Consider the following 23,299-nt stretch of genomic DNA (forward strand, 5'->3'; position numbering starts at 1 on the left):
TCAATCCCCCTGCCCTCTTGGACTATTCTGAAGCAAATCCCAGACATCCTGTCACCTGATCTGTAAATACTTCACTGTGTATCTCCAAGTTAGATAAGAACTCTCTTTTCTCTCTTTCCCTGTCACTCTTTGAAGCATAACTCTGATATTATTATTACACCTAAAAATATTAATAATAATTTCTTACACATCAAATATCTAGTCCCTATTCAAATTTTGTGGACTATGTCATAATTTTTAAAATCCAGGAGCTTCCCTGGTGGCGCAGTGGTTGAGAGGCCGCCTGCCGATGCAGGGGACGCGGGTTCGTGCCCTGGTCCGGGAAGATCCCACATGCCGCGGAGCGGCTGGGCCCGTGAGCCATGGCCGCTGAGCCTGCGCATCCGGAGCCTGTGCTCCGCAACGGGAGAGGCCACAACAGTGAGAGGCCCGCGTACCGCAAAAAAAAAAAATAAAATAAAAAATAAAATCCATTCGGTTTGTTTGAATCAGGATACAAATGTGGTCGTCCACACCCTGTGTTTGCTAGATGTACCTTTTTTTTTTTTTTTTTTTTTGTGGTACGCGGGCCTCTCACTGCTGCGGCCTCTCCCATCGCGGAGCACAGGCTCCGGACGCGCAGGCTCAGCGGCCACGGCTCACGGGCCCAGCCGCTCCGCGGCATGTGGGATCCTCCCGGACCGGGGCATGAACCCGCGTCCCCTGCATCGGCAGGCGGCCTCTCAACCACTGTGCCACCAGGGAAGCCCTAGATGCGCCTTTTAAGTCTCTTTTAATCTGTCAGCTGGCTCTTCCTTCCTCTCTCTCTGTCCCCTTATAATTCATGTATTGAAGAAGCCAGGTTCTCTACCTGTAGAGTTTCGCAGATTCTGGGTTTGCTGACTGTATGTCCAGGCTGTTGCTTATGCCTCTACATACCCTGCAAAGAACCCGTCGTCCGGGTTCAGTGGTTTAGCAAGAATACTTAGTAGTTGTGCCGTATACTTTCCATAACTTCTGTTTTTAAATTACCTTGAAACTGTTAAATCTGTTGTGAGAGATAAGAACATTGTATTAATACATGTTTTTATTCCTCTTAGGTCCTAAAACAGTACCATGCAATGAATACTTGATTTTTTTTATCCACATGAACAATGAATTTCACTCTTCCAAAAAAATGTTTTTAATGGAATGCTGGTTATAAGTTTGAACAATATAGAAAATGTTTATGCCAAAATCTTAAATTTGAATTAGGAACGTGGAATTATGTACTGAAAGTGTTTTTATGTCCTAATATATCTCTGTTTCTGTCTTTATCTATCTATCTATTTTTAAAATTTCAGGCAAAATTAAAAAAGGACTGTGGTTCTATTTAAGTTAAGGCTGTAGTATACTTTACCTAATACTTTACATAAGTTAGAAGTTAAGAAAAAAAGAAATTAGAAAAAAAATCTTTAAAAATATTAGAAGGAAAAGCAGCATCTTTGGCATTTCCTTGTTTACAAAACCCGTATCCTCTCTCTGTGAACTTCAGTTTTCTTCCACGCCTCCACGGGTGAAAGACCTCATTTTGTATGAAGCATATTTTATTTCACCAGTGAGGCTTGAAGAAAAGTTACTGAGTTGTCACCTTCACCTTCTGTGATGTATCGTTAAAACCATTCGTCTGAAGTCAGTTGTTTTTCAGGACGTGTTGTGCCTGGTGGCGTGTTAGTGCTCACATACGTGTTCTGAATCTTCTCCGTGTGCTCTCTGCTAGTTCAGCCCAGTTGGAGCTCCATGAAACTCTCCGTGATGATTCAGGAAGCCAATACCATCAGCAACAAGTTAAAAAAGAATTATGTTTTTGGCAGGTGAGTGATTATCTTATTTGTAAAGTAATTTGTTGTTTTAAACTAGTCACGCTTCATGCTTCATGTGATTTTTTTTCTGTTTTAGTTTCTCTAAGGACATGGTGTCCTACATGCCTGTCCAGGAGCAAGTGGGTGTCATAATCCCCAGGGGCACTTCCAGATTCCCCTCTCAGAGCTCACTCTGGAGTGAAAAAGGCTTTCAGCAATGAACATACTTGTATATTTTATAAACAGAATAATTTTAGATGTTTTAGGAATTCACTAATTTTCTTTTGAGTTGAGAATTTATAAGTATTCCACATTTTAAAAGGAATATACAATATTAGAACTTTTAAGAAATTATTATATAAGAAGTTATTTTAATATAGTATATACTAGACATGATTATTAGTATAACAAAAATACTTAACTATGGAGAGATTTAATCAGTGGTCTGAATTTTTATGGGAGTCATTCTAATTCGGAAAACTCTAGGTTATGTATGTTTTAGGAGAAGCATTTTTTTTCTTTGGTTTTTCTTTCAGACATGTATCAGATAAAGGAAGTAGTTCTGACACTTGTATTCAGGTTCGTAACCTGCAACTAGGGGTCTCAACTGTCTGGAGTCTGGAAAAGTTTGAGTCTAAGCTTGCGGCAATGAAAGAACTTTACGAGGTTTGGAATATTATTAAAATCTCTATAACCTTTTTGAAATCAAAATATTATATGTAAAAACTTACAGGATTCTGCCAGATTATAGCCTTAATGCTTGAATTGTGTAATGGAAAAATGAAAATAAACTAGTTAACTCAATCTAGAAAAGGATAAACCTAAACCAAAGGAGAATAGATGAAGGAATCATTAAAAATAAGAGGAATAATTGACAAATTAGAATTAATAAACTCAGGCTTCAGCTCTTTGAAAAGATGAACATGTGATTTTAGGAATGGACATAGCATTTAAATAAAGATCTCAAGCATTTTAAGATTATATTACATTTTTATGTAAATAAGTTTAATAAGTAAGCTAATAAGTTTAATAATTTTCTAGAAAGTTAAGATTTTTCTAGAAAAAGAGAAATTATGAAAGTTGATTTAATAGGTGACTAACCAAGCAATAAATTAAAAAGTTTGTCAATGAACTAGCCTGAAAAAAAAAAAAAAAAGTTGCTGGGCTTCCCTGGTGGCGCAGTGGTTGAGGGTCCGTCTCCCGATGCAGGGGACACGGGTTCGTGCCCCGGTCCGGGAGGATCCCACGTGCCGCGGAGCGGCTGGGCCCGTGAGCCATGGCCGTTGAGCCTGCGCGTCTGGAGCCTGCGCTCCGCAACGGGAGAGGCCACAACAGTGAGAGGCCCGCGTACCGCAAAAAAAAAAAAAAAAAAGATGCTGATCCCAGTCAATTTCATGGGTAAGCACTTTTGAACCTCCAAAAAACAGACAAATCCTGTTAACATTTAAACTATTCTAGAAAGTGTCACAGTTACGATGCTAGAATAACTGATTACAATCAAAACAAACAAACCCCACAAAAACTGAAAAGATGATTCAAAAGAGAATTACAAACCAATCTTAATATGAACACAGCTATAAAAATCCTGAAAGAAATGTTAGTAAGTCAAACCCAAGGTTGTATTTAGAGAATACTTATACCACGATTAAGTAGGGTTAATTCCAGGAATGGAATGCAAGGTGTATTCACAATAGAAAATACAGAAAGGCTGAAGGGAATCATACAAAAGCACTGACAGTTTACCTCTAAGTGATGGGTTTGCAAGTGGTTAAAATTTTTTTCTTTGTGTTTATATGTATTAATAATTTCCAGATTTTCTACAATGAATGTGAATTGCTTGTGTAATTAAAAAAACAAAACACTGTACTGAGGTCATTTGATAATTCTTGCCTTGACACATACATTAAAATCTGATGGGTGGGTGAGTTACCTTACATTCCTACTTTCAACCGTTTGTTGCAATATTCTTTACTTATTTTTCCATTTAGTTATACTATTCTTGAATCAATCTCTATGTTTATTTTGCTAGCACTTCAATTGGTATTGCTTTAAATATTTAAGTTAAAATATAGATTATTATCATGATCAATATATTCAACCAGGAAATGATTGAACCTTTTTTATTAGAAATAATTCATAATAATTTATTCCACAGTTAATATTGACCAGATATTGCTTTAAGCATTTTATAGTTATTGGTTAATGTATTCATTTCCAAAAATACTGATTCATTAAATTAATATTTTGTGTCAAAGCTAATTCAAATTTGTCTTTGTTTTTACCATCTTCACTGGAGTATAATTGCTTTACAATGGTGAGTTAGTTTCTGCTTTATAACAAAGTGAATCAGCTATACACATACATACATCCCCATATCTCTTCCCTCTTGTGTCTCCCTCCCTCCCACCCTCCCTATCCCACCCCTCTAGGTGGTCACAAAGCACCAAGCTGATCTCCCTGTGCTATGTGGCTGCTTCCCACTAGCTATCGATTTTGCATTTGGTAGTGTATATATGTCCATGCCACTTTCTCACTTTGTCCCAGTTTACCCTTCTCCCTCCCCGTGTCCTCAAGTCCATTCCCTAGTAGGTCTGTGTCTTTATTCCCGTCCTGCCCCTCGGTTCTTCATGACCATTTTTTTTTTAAGATTCCATATATATGTGTTAGCATACGGTATTTTCTCTTTCTGACTTACTTCACTCTGTATGACAGACTCTAGGTCCATCCACCTCACGACAAATAACTCAATTTTGTTTCTTTTTCTGGGTGAGTAATATTCCATTGTATACATGTGCCACATCTTCTTTATCCATTCATCTGTCGATGGACACTTAGGTTGCTTCCATGTCCTGGCTATTGTAAATAGAGCTGCAGTGAACATTGTGGTACATGACGCTTTTTGAATTATGGTTTCCTCAGGGTATATGCCCAGTAGTGGGATTGCTGGGTCGTATGGTAGTTCTATTTGTAGTTTTTTAAGGAACCTCCATACTGTTCTCCACAGTGGCTGTATCAATTTACATTCCCAGCAGCAGTGCAAGAGTGTTCCCTTCTCTCCACACCCTCTCCAGCATTTATTGTTTGTAGACTTTTTGATGATGGCCATTCTGAGCTCTGTGAGGTGACAGCTCACTGTAGCTTTGATTTGCATCTCTCTGATTATCGGCGATGTGGAGCGTCCTTCCTGTGTTTGCTGGCCATCTGTGTGTCGTCTGTGGAGGAGTGTCTGTTCAGGTCCCCGTGATGTTGTCAGATTATTCTGTTTTTCTCCTGAGGACGCTATCATTTTTGTTTTCTCTATGTTTTCTAAATCACGTTTATTATTTCTGAATTATTTAATGATTTCTGTTGCTTTTATTAGTAGATCTCTTTTAATATAATTCCTAGTGTCACGTGATTTTAAAAAATTTTATCAGGAATGCGATTTTTTTTACTTTTAACATTATCTAGATAATCTGTAATTTTGCGAATTTTATAAATGCGACAAAGTAAACATTTTTCCCTTAGTTGCTAAACATTTTTAACCCATGATTACTAGAAACTATATATTTAATTTTCTTAGAGCCATTGTAGTAACAAGTGTGAAGATGTGTTTTGCGACCCTGAAGATGAATGGGAACCCGACATCACAGATGTTCCAGTGTCTTCATTTTCCAGAAGGAGGTGAGGACATTTGTGTTACTGGCTTTCCTCCTTCTCAAAAGAACTATCTGTTGTCATGGTGGATATCTGGGAAGGAACCCAGTAGGTCACTGATCAAATTACAGCACTTAGGGCATTAGATCGTTTATGTTCAGTTAGAATATGAAGAAACAGCCTCAGTATTTTACCATATAAGTTTTAAGAGCAACTTAGACTGGCATAAACCTAATTTCCTATGAAGATGAACAGTGTTTATTACTTTACCCTTTCTCAAAAACCTGGCATATTCTATGATATTTTATTGTAAGTTACCGAGTTTGAAATGCCGTTAAGTTAGTATGAGCACCTCAGAACGCTAAATCGCGGTGACGGGGACTTCTGTACGTGACAAATGTTGCTTATTAACTACAACATACAAGACTCAGCGCCAGAGGACGCTGCCCCTGCACACGCCCCCGTGCTTGGGTTACAGAGAGGCGAACGCTGTAGTAGGAACGCCTTCGTCCTGGGACTCGGTTAGCCCCTTGGTTTGATCTTTGAACAGGACTGCTGGCTGCCGTGTCCTGAGGATACGGGGATAAGTACAGAATATTCCCTGCCCTCCAAGACCTGGTGTGGAGGAAAGTTGGGGCGGGGCAAGTTGATGAAGACCTGACCCGAGGCTGGGCAGGGGCTGCAGAGGAGGGTAGGTCTACGGGCATCTGTGAGGCAGGATCACAGGCCTCGGGGGCTGGTGTGGGGTGACAGTGATGCGGGGCTGCAGGCGGGTCCTGGCCAAGCGACTAGGGGAGGGTGGGGTTCCCTGAGGTGGACGGTAGGGAGGCTCTTTTGGACGCGGTGAGTTTGAGGTTCCTGGGGATCATCCAGGTGTACACTGAGGTCTAAGACTTTGTAGAAGGGATTCGGGAATTTTCAGGGTGTAAAGGTCAGTGGCGTTTCATCCAGCAGAAGCATCGCCATACATAGAACGTGTACTGAATGCATGCGGAGCAGAGTCTCATTCACCTCAGAACTGCTGCTGTCCTTACCCCCATTTTACAGGCGAAGGAACCAAGGATTTAAAGAGACAAGGATCTTGTCCAGAGTCACCAGCCTCTCTGTTGCAGAGGGAAGAACAGCGAGTGTCGGGTCAAATGTAGTTTCAATTTCATCGCCTTCAGCGCAGCTCAGAGTCCGTTTGGGTTTCTAAACCTTTTTAGGCCTCTCTTGGTTTTGACCATGCTTATTTTAAACTCATTTGCATAAACTCTCCTCAAAGAGGTGGAACTGCTTAATTACCTGTGACTTTTGCTTTATTTCCTGCATTCTAGCTGCTAAGCTAGAGTAAGAAATAGCCAGGACGTCGCGTTCATGTTATATGTTAGGTACGTGGCAGCTCGAATCTCAGGCTGAAGGAAACACAGAGCGTGTGCTTTAAACAGACTCTGGGCTCCTTGAGTGCATCCGCTGCAGGCCCGTGCTGTGCAGAGTCACGGGTCCCACCGAGACCTGAGTCCTCGTCCTGGCCGCACGTGGCTGGGGGCCCAGGGCAGGACGTCTCGAGGCTTCAGTTTTCTCATCTGTGAGCTGGAGACAGGACAGGGTCATCCGTGAGGAGCAGCTGCTTCTCCGGTGACCACCGTGGTCTCTGACACGGGACCGATGACGCGGATGATGCGGTGTTGCTGGGAGGGTTTAGATCCAACCTTGTCCGTGGCTGTTCTGTAAATGGCAGTTCTTGCTCTCAGGCACCTAATGTGTATTGAATAACCTTGGGATACAGAGAGGATATGATTTCTGATCCAATTCCAGTGAAAAGACAAGTGATGTCTTCAGGTGATTTGTCCCGAGGACTTCAAAACCGAGGTGGGCTCTGGCACTGAAATGAGCTAACCCGTCCTGGAGTGGAATTGGGCCGATGGGGCCTGGGACACTTACACCAGCCCAGAGTGGGTGGCATAAGCCTCCCAGAATTCAACCCAGACCTACAGATTCTTGAGAGTGTGGTTTATAAATTCCTTTAGATTTAAAAATTACTGATTTCTTACTGTTTTATTATAAACAGGTATAAGTTTTGTGTACTTAGACGTGTGGATCAAATACGAGCATTAAGAATTAACATTAAAGTTTTATCCTATTGAAGGTTAGTAATTTACATCTTAAGTCCCGCTGACTTAATGATAAGGGAATAATTAGGGAATCAACAGAAACTTAAATTGTCACTGAAAAATCAAAGCAACATTTTCTAAGATTTCGAAATCAGGTGTTTTCATTTGGCAGAGATGTTTTTGAAAACTTCTATAACTTAAAAGTATCATTTTTTTAAAAACATGGATTGCTCTTGGTCAGGAGCCTTGTGTATGAAGTTTCAGCCTTGTAAGAATGTTCATGACAGAATTGCAGACTCTGAGAATGCCTGAAGGTAATGGACTCTTAATTATGGAGCTTCTAGGCAATGATGTGCTTGTTCTGCGGTGAAATAGACCGGTTTGGTGGCATATAAATTTTGATATGTGCTGTTGACAGTTAAAAGTAAAATTTCCCCCAATGTTAAGTAAAAATTCTTTGAAAGGAATGTGACAAGCATTTTTTAATTTGAGTTTAAACATTGTTTAACTACAGTAGTGTTGAAAGAATAAGTTTTCCTAGTTCAGACTTAATGGGATAATGTACGCTTTTCTTTCGCTACTAAGTAAAAAAAACTGTAACCTGTGAGAATTGATATTTTCTCTCCCTGTTGTCAGTCATAATTCTGTGTTTCTCCCGTAGGAATTCATGGGGAGATTTTATATTTGAAACATTTAGGCGACTACAGATAGAATGCTTTGTTTAACCATCTTTTCAACAAGTAGCGTTTTTCTGTGAGCGGCCACTAGTAGAGAGGGTCCTGTTAAGGAGAAGACTTCAAAGGTCCCGCTGGACTGAGGTCTGGGGCCACAGCCTGATGTCTAGGGGCTGGAGCTGGGCTTTGGAAAGTTGGTCCATGGGTGGTGATACGGAAGCAGGCGCTCCTTCCGTCACACCCCAGGGGGAGACGTGAGTGTTTTTACCCTCGGCTGAGGGGAGAGGCAGCAGGAAGAGCCCTGAAGGTCGAATCTTGGGGTCGCCTCCTGCCTTGTGCCGCTGCTGCGCTTCCCGGTGCTGTGCTCTTCGCCCTGTGCAGCAAATATTCACTTGAATTTATTGACCTGGATCATTTCCCTGCTTAAAACCCTTCCCAGGATAACTTGCTCAGGATCAATCCACGCTCCCTTAGCTGGCATCCGAGGTCGGCCCCAGGCTCGCTCCGGGGGCCCTCCCGGCTCTGGGGCCGAGTCCTTCCATCCGAGCGCCTCCGCAGCCCTCCGTGCCCTCCTGACTTCCTGTGGACCGTAAGCTCCGTGAGCCCAGAAGCCCTGTTTGCTGTGTCTCAACCACAGTATCCGGAGCCTGTGAATAGTAGCACAGCTGACCCTCGAACAGCACAGTTTTCAGTAGTAAACACGACCGGATTGGGGTTGGCTGAGCCCGCGGGTGTGGAGGAACCCCGTGTGCCGAGGGCTGACTGTGCGCCCCTAACCCCCGCCTCGCTCACGGGTCAGCTGTGCATTTGTTCTATTCAGTTCATTAACTAGAGGGTTAGACTGGTACCTGACAAGAGTAAATTCCTGTTCGATAAACCAAATTAATTTAACCCTTGATGAAAGTGTTTCCGTGGAAAACATTCTCGTGGATGTCCATTCTCCTCGGAGAATGTGAGACTGTGTCCTTCGCGCTCTCCCACGTGGAGTGTCGCTGGCAGCCTTACGGTTCCTGCTTTTCCAGGAGCAGGACCCTGATGAAGAACAGGCGGATCTCCAGCTGCCTGCACGGCGTGGCGGCCCCCGCGGCCCAGGATTTGCACTCTTCACGCTCATCAGGTACTTTTCTCTGCAGACTTTGTTGTTTACTGGGAATAGCTCCAAGTCTTGTCTCTGCCACTGTCCTGTTTCCGGTTCTTGTGCAAATCATTTCATCTCCCGGAAGCTTCCATCTCCTCTGTAAACAGGGTGGACCGGAGACCCCTCCCACTTCTGAAACTGTGCTCTGTGATGTATTCCAAGCCTTTAGTTGAGTGACTAGTTCAAAGGTGGAAGACGTGTGTTTGTTCAAAAATGTATGAGGATGTTGTTTTCTTCTAAGTGAAAAAAAGGCAAAGTGTAGAAATTATGTATGACAGGATATCGTGTGTGTGAGGAGGAGAAGAAAGATGTATGCAAACATGCTTATGAATGAATATGCGCTCCCTGGAAGCGCTGGTTTGTCCAGGCACTTGGGGGAGGGGACGGGACAGGAGGGAAGACGTCCTTTCACAGCATATCCTTCGTTTTCTTCTGAAGTTTATATAATATGCATGATTTGTCTAAAGCTGCTTTAATTTTTAAAAGTTTAAAAGAAAAAGTTATAGGAATTATTCCACTGAATAATTATTTCATGCCAATATTGACTATGTTAATTTTCATAAGAAGAGGGGATACACTGTAATTTATATGTGTAAGTACCTGTAATAATTAAAATTACTGCCTGGTAACAGCAGACTACTGCACAGCAATAGAAAAGAACCACTGATTCGTACAACAACCCAGATGAACCCCAAAACATGAGGTTGAGTGAAAGAAACTAGATGATAACGAGTACATTCCATATGATTCTATTTATAGGAAGTTCAAAAATAGGCAAAACTAATCTATCGTGACAGAAGCCGAGTACTTCAGGTAGAATGGTGGGTCACGAGGGAGCCTGCTGGAAAGCGGCGATGGGCGTGTTGCACGTGCCGATCTGAGCGGGGGTTGCGCGGGGTACACGTGTGTAAAGACAAGCTGCACACTTAAGATGTGCACAGCTTACACTTTACAGAATGTCACTTGTGCCTGAGTAAATGGAGTTTTAAAATTACTCCGTAATGTAGTAGTCTATTTCGATAAAGGTGTCAGTGGAATATGAGTAGCCATGAAGGAAACTGTGTCTCGTCTTTGCCTTTAAAATAAAGACACTGGGGGGCTTCCCTGGTGGCGCAGTGGTTGAGAGTCCGCCTGCAGATGCAGGGGACACGGGCTCGTGCCCCGGTCGGGGAAGATCCCACGTGCCGCGGAGCGGCTGGTCCCGTGAGCTACGGCCACTGAGCCTGCGCGTCCGGACCCTGTGCTCGGCAACGGGAGAGGCCACGACAGTGAGAGGCCCGCGTACCGCAAAAAAAATAAATAAATAAATAAATAAAATAAAGACACTGGGGTTTCTTTTTTTTTTAATCATAAAATTATCTTTTAGGAAGATAATTATTATCCTACTACTTGTTTAATATAGACTTTATGTTTACCAGCAAAATAAAAGTTTCTGTATCTGTGGTAGCAACTTATTTATTCAGTATTATTTGAGAGTAAGATGTTTTACAAAGGTACCTTTTCCAGATAACTAAACCTGTTTTGAGGGTCGTTTTTGTTTTTTTTAATCGAAGTATAGTTGATTTACATCATTGTGTTAGCTTCAGGTGTTCAAGGGTCATTTTTTAAGGGCCCTTTTTAAAGGTTAAGGTACAAGGGGAAGTCAGACATATAAGAGGTCTTTGCTTGTTTGCAGTTTTCAGAGAGGGAGCTGGAAACCCACGTGTGCATTTAGTGCGAACCTGCCCGGGGGCTGCGAGGTGTGGGAGGACAGGCCTGCCAGCTTCGGAAAGTCGAGCCAGTGTCCGCACCTCTCACCTTAGGGGCCGTATTTCGAAACTAGATTTTTACAAGTCTTTCTGACACGCTGATGCTGGATTTGGGGATGCATTCACACCGGTATCTCACTAAGCAGGCGTTACGTGGTTAACTGTCCGTGGTGACGGGAGGAGCGTCGCTGTCGTCGTCACCCTGTAGTGACAGAGCTTTGGGCTGGCAGCTGTTTTCTCTTCCCAAATCCAGCTCCTGTCTCGGCTCTCGACTCTTAGTAGTCCCCACCTGGTGCCTTTATTGCACTCTGCGTTTTAGTTTGCTGTTTCTAATGGCTTATGGAGTAGAGCAGAAAACTAATCGTACATATTAAATGAGAACCCTACTCACGTGTTAGCATTCCGGGATAAAGTTATTTCCAGAGGCGCCAAATGAGCTCTTAAAGTTTTTCCGTTTACCTCTGGTTTGGACGGTGCTTCGAAAATTATGCTGAGAGTCTGTCTCCCCAAGATGTGATAGATTAACTGTAGACAGCTGTTTGGCTTGCACCTCTTTTGGTTGTAGGGTACCTAGAGCAGGGCTGTTACAGGAAGAGCTGCCGAGAGGTCTCCCTTCTAACGTCGTTTGCTCTATTACTGCCTGCTTTTCCAGCTTATAAATTAATTAAGCTTATTTTACTTATATTTAATGTGTTTATATTATTTTATGCAACTGCCATTGTTTTCACCAACTCACAGTTCCTTAGGTGTTACCAAAAAGTAAATAAGGAGGTTAAGCCAGTGGTGACGTGGGATGTTTGGATTCCCTGTCATCTGTGTCTGTAGCCGCTAAGCTATGGATGGATGCTGTTGAGAGGTTGATTGATTCTTCTGTGGAATTGTGTTTTCCGCTTGGTGTATGGAAGTAAGGTGTCCTGGAGTAGGAATAGCCTACTTGGAATGTGTGGCCAGTGTTCTGTGGCCGCTTGCACTGATGGGTTTGTTTGCAAGTATCGTCCCTGGAAACGAGGCTTGAGGTGGCTGTTTTCTGTCGACACAGGCTTAGCGGGGAAATCAAGCCCCGTGTACCGAGATTCAGCAGAATCCTTTCTTCCCGGAGTTTGCAAGGAATTGATTGGCTCGTCGTTAGAGCTTCTTGGACAGAGTGACGATGAAGAAGACACTGTCGCGGACAACTTGATTAGTAATTTCCTTAAAATCCACGACGGGATACTCGCCGTGTCCAGAGCTCATGAAGAACAGGACGAAGACAGTCAGAGTAACGGTGAGCAGCCCCTGCCGCCCGCTCATGAGCACCGCGGTTCCCTGCTCCGTTGTGCGTGGCTCTGTCACCTCTGTCATGCGGTGCCCGGCGTTACAGTGTCTTCATGCAGATCAGACGTGAGCTCTCGTACTTGGGGGTCACTTATCAGTTTTCTTCTTCTTCCGAAGTGTTCTCCGATCGAGCAAACCAGTCGCTCGCTGTGCAGGTGGCGAGCGCCTTCGAGCGGCTCGTGGTGCTGACGAGACACTGGCTGAGCGGCGTCCCCCCCAGGCCCGGCACGGGGGCTTCGCCGGCCGAGCTGAGACGGGAAGTGAGGAAGCTGGGAGGCTGCTTACAGTTGTTTCTGCAGGTAAAGTGATCTCGGCTTATCGCTAGGAGAACTCATCTGTTCAGCAAGTGTTTATCGACGCTCTCCTGTTCGCATCTTGCCCAAAATGCGACCCTTAGGATTTTCAGAAGCGCTTTCTGTGTTGAAATCCCAAGACTGTGGATGTTGGATGATTGATTGATGGCAGCGAGACTTCCCAGGGCTTTCTGCGCCCCGCGCACTACAAATGTTAACTCCTTCAGTCCTCACCGCAGCCCCGGACGTGGGCACTGGTGTTGTCACCCTTTATCAGTGAGGAAGTGGAGGCCGGGAGGGTGTGTCGACTGTTCACAAATAGTAGGTCATAGACTTGGGCCCAGGTCGCCGTGGACCCAGCGTGTGCTCCTACCTCCGCCCCCCCCACCCCCACCCCGGGCCGTACTGCCTTCTGCAGGGGCTGCCGGGAAGGGGTTCGGGGTCTTGCTCTGGTTACGGGTGGGGCTTCAGTGCGGGGTGAGTTAGTCACAAGCCTGCTGGCACAGGGGCAAGGAAAGTAATCTTGTTTCCCTGTTTACCTTAAGTCAGATAAGATGAGGCTTGGCTGTAGGAAGAGGTAAGGTGGAAGCTTCCTTCCTCTCATAAAATCTGGAGGCGGGCTTGGCGGCTGCCTCGGGACCCCGGTTCCTTCCGTGCAGCTCTCGGCTGGGCCCCGAGCGTGGCCCCAGGCTCTGTGTGTACCGCGTCCAGGGCTCCAGGGAAGGTCAGTGCACGGGATGGAAGAAGGGGCCTTCTTCTAAGGAGGTTTCTGGAAATGGCCACATGACATTCCTATTTACGTATCTTTGGCCAGAACCTCCTCACGTGACCACACGTAGCTGCAGGTGTCCCTGGGAAGTGCATTTTTACTCTGGCAGCCGTGTGACCAGGGCAGACTGGAGGAGAGGGACATGGGGGCTGGTGCTGGAGAGACCCCGCGTCTGCTGATGCCCGCACCTCCTCTGAGAGGCTCCGCACGTACGAGGGGCCAAGGCAGAAACCCAGAGGGACAGGCTTTGTAGCGAATGTTCTAGATGCTTGGACAGACCCTGTAGAGCCTCCCAAGGCTTCCCGGCCCTTCTGCTCTAGTGGATGCTCAGTTGGCGGCAGATGCCTCCTGGGAGGCTCTCTTTCTGACTGAACTTACGGGTCCAGTGTTGAAACTAGACGTGTGGTTTCCATTGTCCATTATTCTCCCCTAGGAGGTCTTTGTGGGGCTCCCCGAGACCTGGCCACACATCCCTCCTGTTAGGTCCTCTGATAATAACCCTGTACGTTACCCGTTGTGCCGTTTAATGCACTGTGTCGGTGTGGGCAGTGAGCTCCCGGCAGGTGGATGGAATGTGGTGTCCTTTCTCACGAGGGCTCATTTTGTGATCGATGCTCGGTTGGGTCCTTGTTATTGAATTAATTATAAACTGACATTGGACGAAGGGTCATTTTGGATATAGGTCACGAGGAAACAGAGTGACCGTCACAAGGAGGGTGGGCCGCAGACCGGTGAGGACGGGGGACAGAGGCAGGAGGGCTCGGACAGCGCAGGCCCTGAGAGCGCGGGCCGCAGGGTCACCCCCAGCCGCCTGGGCTCCAGCCGCGTGGTCACGGGAGGGCTGGGTGACTCGGTCAGCCTCAGATCCTGGAGGCGGTGCAGGATAGGGAAAACCCAACCCAACCCGCCGCGGGCGTTTGGAAGTCCAGTGTGTGAACCGGGGCTGGATTAGGTGTGCGTGTGTCCTTGCACAGACTTTGTGAGTCTCCCGTTGCCCACCTAGAAAGTGAAGTGGCAGTGCCAACCTGGCGAGGCTGCTGGGACGGCCAGTTAGTTGGCTGGTGTTACAAGAAAGGACCGCAGGGGACCTGGGGTGGAGCGTTCTCCCGTCTCTTCCGTCTCGAGGAAAAGCACTTTGACCATAACTTAGGGCTGTGGCCTGTTGCCCTGTGAGAAATGCTTTCCATAAGGAATCAGGGCGGAGAGGACGGGTGACCTGGAGGGGGAGGTCAGCTGAGCTCAGGAGACGCTGAAGTTCAGCCGGCAAAACTGGATTTAGGAACTAGGCTCTGCTGAAGTGTAGCCTGAGCATCCTTACCTTGCAGTGATACAGGCAGCATTTTCCAGGAGGCAGACCCGGGAGGGGTGCCTCAGCCGCCCTCCCCGCTCCTCTGGGAGATGTGGGGGAGCCTTTCATCTGCAGGGTTTCAGGTCTTCCCTCCCTTTTCCCTTCCCCTCCCCACCCCCCATAGTAGGAAGCGTCCTGGTTACCCATCCATCAGACGGCCCCGGCACAGGGAGCGCTCGGCCGCCGTCTCACGTCTGGCTGCTGCCTGCTACCCTTCCGTCTCCTGTTAGTGCAGAAGCTCTCTGAGGGCAGCCTGTGTCCTAGTCGTGTCATCACCATCAGAAGCTATGGGATCACACGTTGTCTGGTCCCGATCGGACTTTGATGAAACACGGTCACCGTATCGATGAATGCAGAATCCATTTTCTTCACACTGGTCTTGTTCTTACCTCCCCTGGTAATCTCACGTATCCGATACCCTGGTCCATTTTTATCTCACAGGGATGCTCTTCAGATATTTCATCAATGGTGAAAGAGGCTCAGAAGCAAGTGATCCAGATCGTACACCAAGCCGTCAAGTACGCGGGGCAGTTAGCAGCTCTCAGCGGGGACCAGCTGCGCTCCCTGGAGAGCAGCGACTGCGGGGCTGCCGGCCTCCAGGTAACTCGGCAGCGTTCGTGGTGGAAGCCTTCATCTCAGGGAACAGTAGGGGCTTCTGATAGTGGTGTCGCTAAGCAGGATGAGTGTTTGTTTTTCAAAGCGGCACATCCTTTACTAGTTTAGCAGGAGATTGAAAGCTGTCCCAGTCTAAGTGGTTAAATGTACCTGATGATCTGGGGTCCTCGCCGTGCCTTCCAGATCTTTGGCTTGAAGGTCTGCCATGTGCCCTGGAGGGTGGGTGCTCAGCCGGCCAACATGTGAAGAATGTAATTACGTTTGCATGTCATTCTAGAAGATGTGTATTTGCTTGCTTTAATTACTCATGCTACTGAAAACATAATATTGTATTAAAACGTTCTCGCAACGCGGTGTCCTAAGAGGATGAACATTCTTTAACATATAATATGTGGGATACAAAATTACAGACTGGCTAATTTTTTTTCCTTATGCACCGTTAGTTCTTATTCTAGCTTTTGTTGAATTAATCAACTTAGAATGTATTACAGTCCTAAAATAAGCAGAAAATGTAACTTAATTATTTGGTAATTTAAAAAGAATGTAGAACTTGAATTTGCCAGTTAACGCTTAAAAACTTTTCCTAGGATGATTTCATGGGTGCTATTTGTGATGGTGTAGGCTTGGGAATGGAGAGTCTCCTAGATTCTGGACTAGAAAAAGCAAAAGAGCTGGAGCGTGCACTCCGAAGGCAGAGTCCCCGAGATGAGGTAAGACGAACAAGGCGATGTCCTGTATAGTACCAGCCGGTATGTAAAGCTGGTTTTTAAACATAGTTTAACTCAGTCAGTGACTGAGGTTTTTATAAATCTGTGTATTTTAGCTTGTGTTGGATTGTTTTTTACTGAAAAGGCTGTTGACGTCATCACTCATGGTGACATTTCCCAGGTTACACCTGAGTCACTGCAGCCCCTTTTGTGGTTCGTGCTTTGCCGGTCCTGCCAGGGCTGCCTGGGGATAAACTGAGCGGACAGAGTGTGTCAGCGACCCCTAGTGGCCACTTTCCGCTTCTCTTTTTCTTCCTCGTCTTTGTTCAGGATTCTGCTCTTCCACTTGAGAATGGAAACTACCATTTATCGATCCACTGTCTTGAACAAGGGGAGTTCACATCAGTTGTCTCGTATCAAGATATAGGACCAAAGGAGATGTGGGTGGCCTCCTGGGACAGGCCTGTCCCCACCTCCTCCCGCTAATTCATGTCACAGTACAAAGCCAGTGCTGGCTCACAGGGGGGCTGTGGGGACCGGCTGGATCTTGCCATTGGAGGACCTGTGTGTGTGACCCGGCTCCGTCACCTTCCAGCAGTTGTTTACCGAGTCGCTCAGTGTTCTGAGCCTGTTTCTTCACCTGTCATGTGTGATAACACCCGTGGCACAGGTTGTGAGCCGTTTACTTATAAAGTGACTCCTGGTAGCAGGTACTGGACCAGGTGTTTACACGGAGTAGAGGTGACCCTCACTCACCACCTTGCGGGGGGCGGTGGTTACTGCCGGTTCCGTGGCTTCACTGAGCGGGGGCACCTAGTCTCCCTGAGTCGGGGTCTTACGTTCTACCTGCTTGACTCCCAAAGTCAGCCTGCCACGTGGAAGTCACTGATCACACACCGGTCTTCTCTGTTGAGAGTTTGTATTAGTGAGTCGGGGATTCGGAAGGTAGAAGTTCAAACCTTGTGACGGTGGATTTCAGGTTGGTCTGTTCTAGAGTCTTGTTGTAACACCTGTTGTTAGAACCACGTCTGAAGGAGCTCCCCGGGGACACTCGGGTTCCTGAGGTCACCCGCGTGGGTGAAGATTTACGTACGTGGTGGTGATCTGGGGAAGGCAGGTGCGTGGAGGGCTGTCGGTTCCCGCCCCTCTGGGGCGTTGCTTACAGGAAGGCGGGGAAAGTGAGAGTTCTTTCTTCCTCTTAGGGAAACCTTTGCGTTGGTGTATTTCTAGCTCCCTTAGCTGAGGGGAAGCTTCTCACGTGAGCCAGAGGGGCTCCCCGTCCTTCCGTCAGATGATGGGGCTTTACCTCTGCCCAGGGCAGCTCAGAGCTGGGAGACGCTGAGTTGCTTCCCCAGGTCCCGGGTAGCCTTGAGCAGCCGCCTGAGCCTCGGCTGTACCATTTACAAGGTGAGGACGGGCCATGCTCACTTCCTAAGCTGCTCTGAGCATCCTACGAGATTAAGAACAGCGTGCAGGAAATCCTAACCGTAGACACTCTGCTTGCACTTTCCTGTCTCACTTTGTGTCTTGTTTTGTTTTTAAAATAAACACATTCCAAAGGAGCTCACATTGTCACTGCCTCAAGGTCTGTGGGTCTAATTGTGTCCAGGGGACACGAGGCAGATTTGGGTTCCTTGATGCGGCTCTGCAGGCAGGGCGCTCCGCCAGCGCAGCTGACGCCGGAGCCTGGCTGTGCCCTGCAGCAGTGGCGGTGACATTCATCACTAACACTTTACTTATCGCTGTTTGCAAAGTGGAATTTCCACTGGCAAGGAGTGCAGAAGGGTGCAGAGTAAGTTAATGAACAGTGCAGGTGGGATAGTGCGTGTGGGTGCGTTTAGCGGGTGCTGAAGCAGGTGCAGGTGTTGGCGCTGGTCTTTTTTTTGAATTGTATTTTATTGATTTTTGTATACAGCAGGTTCTTATTAGTCATTGGTTTTATACACATCAGTGTCTACATGTCAATCCCAATCGCCCAATTGATCCCACCCCCACCCCCGCCCCCGCTGTGGCTTCCCCCGCTTGGTGTCCATACGTTTGCTCTCCACATCTGTGTCTCAATTTCTGCCCTGCAAACCGGTTCATCTGTACCATTTTTCTAGATGTCACATATATGCGTTAATATACGATCTTTGTTTTTCTCTTTCTGACTGACTTCACTCTGTATGACAGTCTTTAGGTCCGTCCACATCTCAACAAATGACCCAAATTCGTTCCTTTTTATGGCTGAGTAATATTCCATTGTATATATGTACCACATCTTCTGTATCCATTCGTCTGTTGATGGGGACGCTGGTCTTGTTTTGAGGAAGTAAACGGCTAAAGGGTCAGGCCCCTCGTCACAGAATTGACGGGATCTGCATTTCCATGTGGACCTCTGCTCCCACCCCATCCTCTCCTTTCCTCTCTGCAGAAGGCCACAGCAGTGTGCTCACGGCGGGGGTTTAGTTTATCGTATTCTTAAAAGTTAAACTCGTAAGAACCCACAGAAGGAGAACAAATATCTGAAGAAATACAAAATCGGCTCAGACATAAGGCATTGGAGTTGTATTTTCAAGCTGGAGTCTAGAGGGAAAAAACAGAATTTGGGTGCTCTTTTTTTTTTTTTTTACCACAGAGAGGAAATTTGAGTTAGACCCGGGGAAGGGCTCTGTGGGAAAAGCCAGTTACATGCTTCAGCAGCTCGTGTGGCAGAAGTGCTGCGGGACACAACCAAGCAGCACAAGCCACAGCTTAGAATGGGGGGTGGGGAGGGGTCCCACCCGGGTTCTGACCTAGGCCTCGGGGTCTGGTTCCATGTCGTAAAGTGAGGACAGGCACGTCTGCAGCACGGGGCCCTGGTGGAGAATCAACTGAGCATCAAGTGGTAAAGCACGTGAAAGTGAACTGGCTCAGACAAAGATACGTGCTGTGTGAGCTCATGTGTGTGTAGAATCTAGAAAACCCAAGCTCACTGAAACAGGTGGGTGGAGCGGGGGGAGAGTGGGCCGGCGGGCAGGGGGTGCAGACTTGCAGCTGTAAGATAAACGAGTCCCGGGGGTGTGACGTGCACGGTGGTGGTTGACAGTACTGTGGTTTATGTTTGAGCGCTGCTGAGAGAACAGATCCTGAAAGTTCTCAAGAAACAAAATCGTGTAACTGTGAGGCGACAGATATTAACTAGACTTGCGGTGATCATTTTACAGTACATACAGGTATTGAATCATGCTGTACACCTGGAACCAATACAGTGTCTCTGTCGGTTTATCTCGGGGGACTGGTGACTGCATGTAAAGTTCTGAGGGTGTGATCTTTTTCTGGACACGTTAGTTATCTCACCCCCTTCCAAAGGAGGTTTTGGAAATTTCTTTTCTATAAATATTTAAGTAGGCAAATGCTGTTACTACAGCAAACATCAGAGGGTATCCACATTTAGTGTAGAATCTGTGTGTGATTTCTTTAGAAAGAAATTCCACTCGTGTGATTCAGACACTCCAGTCTCGTGACTACTAGACGAGAACTCTTTTCCCTGGCAGATCCCGTGGAGTTCCAGGGTTTTTATACTTCTAAATAGTTATTTGTATAACAGAATATTTTAACTTTCTCTGTAGGTTACCGAGCAGATGAAAGCTAATGCCGTAGGATTGATTGAATCCCTTGAAAGCCTCTTTGCTGAGTGGAAAACAGTAAGAAAAGCATTAAATTGTTTTTAGGGTTAATTTTGTTTAGTGTACTTCATTTGGTTCCAGCGTGGATGTGTTTATTTCAGTTTCTGTCTTTAGCCAGTGACTCCTCTGTGCACGTTTAGTAGAAGCAGGTACAATAGCTCTCAAGCTTCTTCCTCTTGGCGTCCTAGCTTACTAGGTTTAGCGATGGATAAAATAGTGTGCAGAGATTGAGTAGTAGTCATGTATTTTATCTGTTTCTTCCTGCTGCTGGTTTAGTAACGGTCAGCTTCTGCTTGAATAGTCAGCAGAGGCTAAAAAATTGTGTTTAACAATCAGTATGCTCAAAGATTTTAAAATACAGGCAAATTAGATAAATTATTTTATTCTCATGTCACAGGTAAATAGAAAAGTATTATAAGCTAAGTATATAATCAGTGTGTTACAAAGGAGAGAAATTTCTGTGGCTTGAAAGTGTTTGTTTAAATAAAATAAACGGGAGATATAAAGTTGAACCCTTAAAAATTAAATAAGTTTATCTTTTATGATGTTGGATAATAAATGGTAGGTACTGCTGTTTTAAACTATGAACTTTATTTACACAGAAAAGCTTCAGAACTCAAGTACAAGAAGAAAATTCTGGATACCAAGATTTGAAGAAGATGCTTAATTTTGCCCCAGAATTCTTGAAGTTAGAACATTGCTTAGAGCAAACTATTCAAATTATTATTTCTGCGCTGAGAGGTATATACTGCAAATGGAATTTATGGTTAATCAGAATTTGACAGTTTGAGGAATCTCAGACATCTTCTCGTTTCTAGTCTGGTTCATTCACTGGGGCCTGCTCAATGCTCCTTCACTGACATTAATTACCTGTAGGAACTTGTGGGATTGAATTCCCACTTAGCATCTGTAAGTTCCTCTGCCTCAATGACTAGATCCTAAGAGGCAGGTTGCTTATTTAGCAGATAAACTGAATAATCTTAAGTGGTTTCAAATTGCCTTGAGAGGTCACTTTGGCTTAAAGGGCGTCTTGAGTCCATCACAGCGCTCACTACCTGGTGAGGAACGCCAAGGGTGACGGCCTTTCCCTTCTCCTTGCACAGGGCACCGCGGCCACGTAGCACTCCTCCAGGACTGTGTCCAGAGTCTCTGCAGCTCGGCCAGGGGTCTCCACGGCGACCGAGCCCGCCACAGGGAGCTGGAATCTCGAGCTACCTCACTCCTCTTGGGTTTTGGATTTGAAGAAAGACCTGGTTTGTTGGGACCCTGGGAAGCTTGTGATGGGGATCCCACAGCAGCAGGACGAGAGCAGCCTGAGCCAGACAGGCCCGGCCCCCGGAGGACCCGAGGTGTACCCAAGCGGGTGTATGAGCTCCCGGGCCCGGCCCCGGGGGGCTCAGAGCAGGGCGCGCTGCCCACCCAGGAGGGCGCTGGTCGGGGGTCTCCCACCGCCGGAGAGCAGAGTGACCACTTCACAGACATCTAGTCTGTGGGTGGCCTCCTGTTGGGTGTGGACATATAAACGCAGTGGATCCTGATTTCAGATGCCTGTGTGTGCACCCAGAGGTTTCCCAGCAGACGGTTTAAAACAGGTATTTACTATGTTGGAACTTTGTGGCAATAGGATGGAATCAGGAGTTCAAAGCCAAGTGAGCAGCCCTTCCTCTGGTTTTCCGTCGCCTTGAATTGTAAGTGTTCATCTTTGACGCTGACGTGCAGTCTCTGGTTGGCTCGCTAGCCTGTCGGTAAAGGGTTTTTGTGGTGATTGTGAGTGGAAACTTTTGTGCCTGTATCTGCGCTCCCCTGCAAATAGCAACGATGAGTTTTATGGTGAAACTGCTAAAACAGGTCTAACCAGAGCAGCTTAACTTGCCCCGGTAAATCGAAAGCTCTTTTCTTGAAGGGTTAGCTGGCTGCTGTTCTGAGTAGCGTGTTCAGGACACAGTTTCCTGTTTCTTTCCAAATTGTAAGGAGCTTCCTAAGTATGGTATAGTTTACATTAACAGTGCGGCTTGCTGGCGTACTAGTTTACTTCGTTATCCGTTGGGGGTCATATTAGGGGCTGTGCGAGTATCATTTACAACCAGTTAAACACTGCCAGAAGCACACTTGACGGTTAGATGAGGTTGGGAGGCCAGAGGCTGGGTCGTTCCTTGATAATCCTTGTTTGATAAGCGAGCAATGAGAGCTTGTATGTGATTTGATGACGATTAAAGGGCCTCACTATGTCTCACAGCTTTATCTACAGTCAGGTAATAAAGATGACATTGTACTTCAGGCGTCTTCCACTGAGGAAATAGTTTGACATTTCTGACGGCAGAAATGTATGTAAAATGAAGAGATACACAGTGACCTTGCTTGGGTGATGTCAAGCATTTCCTGGAGAAGAATTATTTTAACCGACCAGGTCTTTCCCTCGCAGACACACTGCGTGCTCGGCACGGCTGCTGGGAGCCAGCTGTCGGTGCCAGGGCTGAGTGTGATGCTTTTCTCATTGGGCAGAGCTTGTTCTGACACAGTGACCAGTATTTATTTACGGTGTTAATGAACCATGTGTCTTCAGGTGCTTTGAAATGGTGCAGTGTAAGAAATGTGCTTTTGTTTTCTTTTTCTTTTATTTTTGGCATTTGAGCTTGTATTCCTTCTGAGGTTCCGTGTGTATTTGTCGTAGCTGATGCTCTACCAAGGGGCACTTTGATCTGAAGTTTTACGAAGAGTAGGTGTGCAGACAAGGATCCTCTCTGAAGGTCTTAAAGTATTAGTTAGGTGGGTTTTATCTTAATTTTCAGTATTTAATCTTTACTTTTGCTTTCTAAACTCATGACTTCATTGGTCAGAAACCTTTTTTTTATTGTCTTTGTAAAATTTTGTATATACATATATTTATACTCTGGACCGTTACATGATATTTGAACCAAGGGTGGAGAACATATTTGCTATTAGAATCATGTGTGCTAATAAGACATGTTATAATAAAGGAAATGCCTTCAACAGGTCTCGCCTTGTGGTCTCAGTTCTCACTCCTGTTTGTAAAGTTAGTGTCTGTCGTCCTTTCCCATCACCAGTCACAAGACCATTGTCATTGTGCCCACAAGGCCGCCCTCGGGGGCACCTGCCATGTGTGGACGGTCACCGTTTCAGAGACAGTCTCACTCCTCGCCTGCCTTCCCCATGCCTCCGTCACCCGGCCGGACGCTGGCTCCACTGCCCTTCCTCCGTGCAGTCCCCCGTCGGCACCTTCCTCTTCATCCCCAAGGGCGAAGCTCGGCTGGGAGGCCGCTCGTGACCCATGTCACTCCCCGGACCCCCTGCTCCGTTGTGCCCAGCGCCCACGTCCAGGAGACTCTTCAGCCTCTGAGCTTATCTCCTCGAGTCCTTCTCCCCAAGAACAAGCGATGCCCAGATACAGCGCGTGGCGTTCAGTCCTATAGACATCTCCCAATGCGCCACCCGCTCCGGGCCGCCCAGGGGGCCCGTGCGTCCCGCCTCCGGGCTTT

The 23,299-nt window shown here is 46.3% G+C and overlaps 1 protein-coding gene across 1 annotated transcript in view; it reads left to right on the plus strand.

The window, feature by feature from the left end:
- Positions 1-21,288, plus strand: part of KIF14 (kinesin family member 14) — a gene marked incomplete at both ends in the record, with an annotated part of 47,652 nt that extends 26,364 nt beyond the window's left edge. Inside the window, 11 exons of the mRNA XM_082673643.1 lie at positions 1,739-1,832; positions 2,357-2,486; positions 5,383-5,483; positions 9,246-9,340; positions 12,149-12,373; positions 12,541-12,722; positions 15,275-15,433; positions 16,036-16,158; positions 19,746-19,820; positions 20,405-20,543; positions 20,906-21,288. Of these exons, the coding sequence (XP_082529769.1) occupies positions 1,739-1,832; positions 2,357-2,486; positions 5,383-5,483; positions 9,246-9,340; positions 12,149-12,373; positions 12,541-12,722; positions 15,275-15,433; positions 16,036-16,158; positions 19,746-19,820; positions 20,405-20,543; positions 20,906-21,288 (1,706 nt within the window). The remainder of the gene's footprint in view (positions 1-1,738; positions 1,833-2,356; positions 2,487-5,382; positions 5,484-9,245; positions 9,341-12,148; positions 12,374-12,540; positions 12,723-15,274; positions 15,434-16,035; positions 16,159-19,745; positions 19,821-20,404; positions 20,544-20,905) is intronic.
- Between the last annotated feature and the right edge of the window lie 2,011 nt (positions 21,289-23,299).

The sequence above is a fragment of the Grampus griseus genome (assembly GCF_964374135.1).
Source record: "Grampus griseus genome assembly, chromosome: 1".
Classification (NCBI taxonomy): domain Eukaryota; kingdom Metazoa; phylum Chordata; class Mammalia; order Artiodactyla; family Delphinidae; genus Grampus; species Grampus griseus.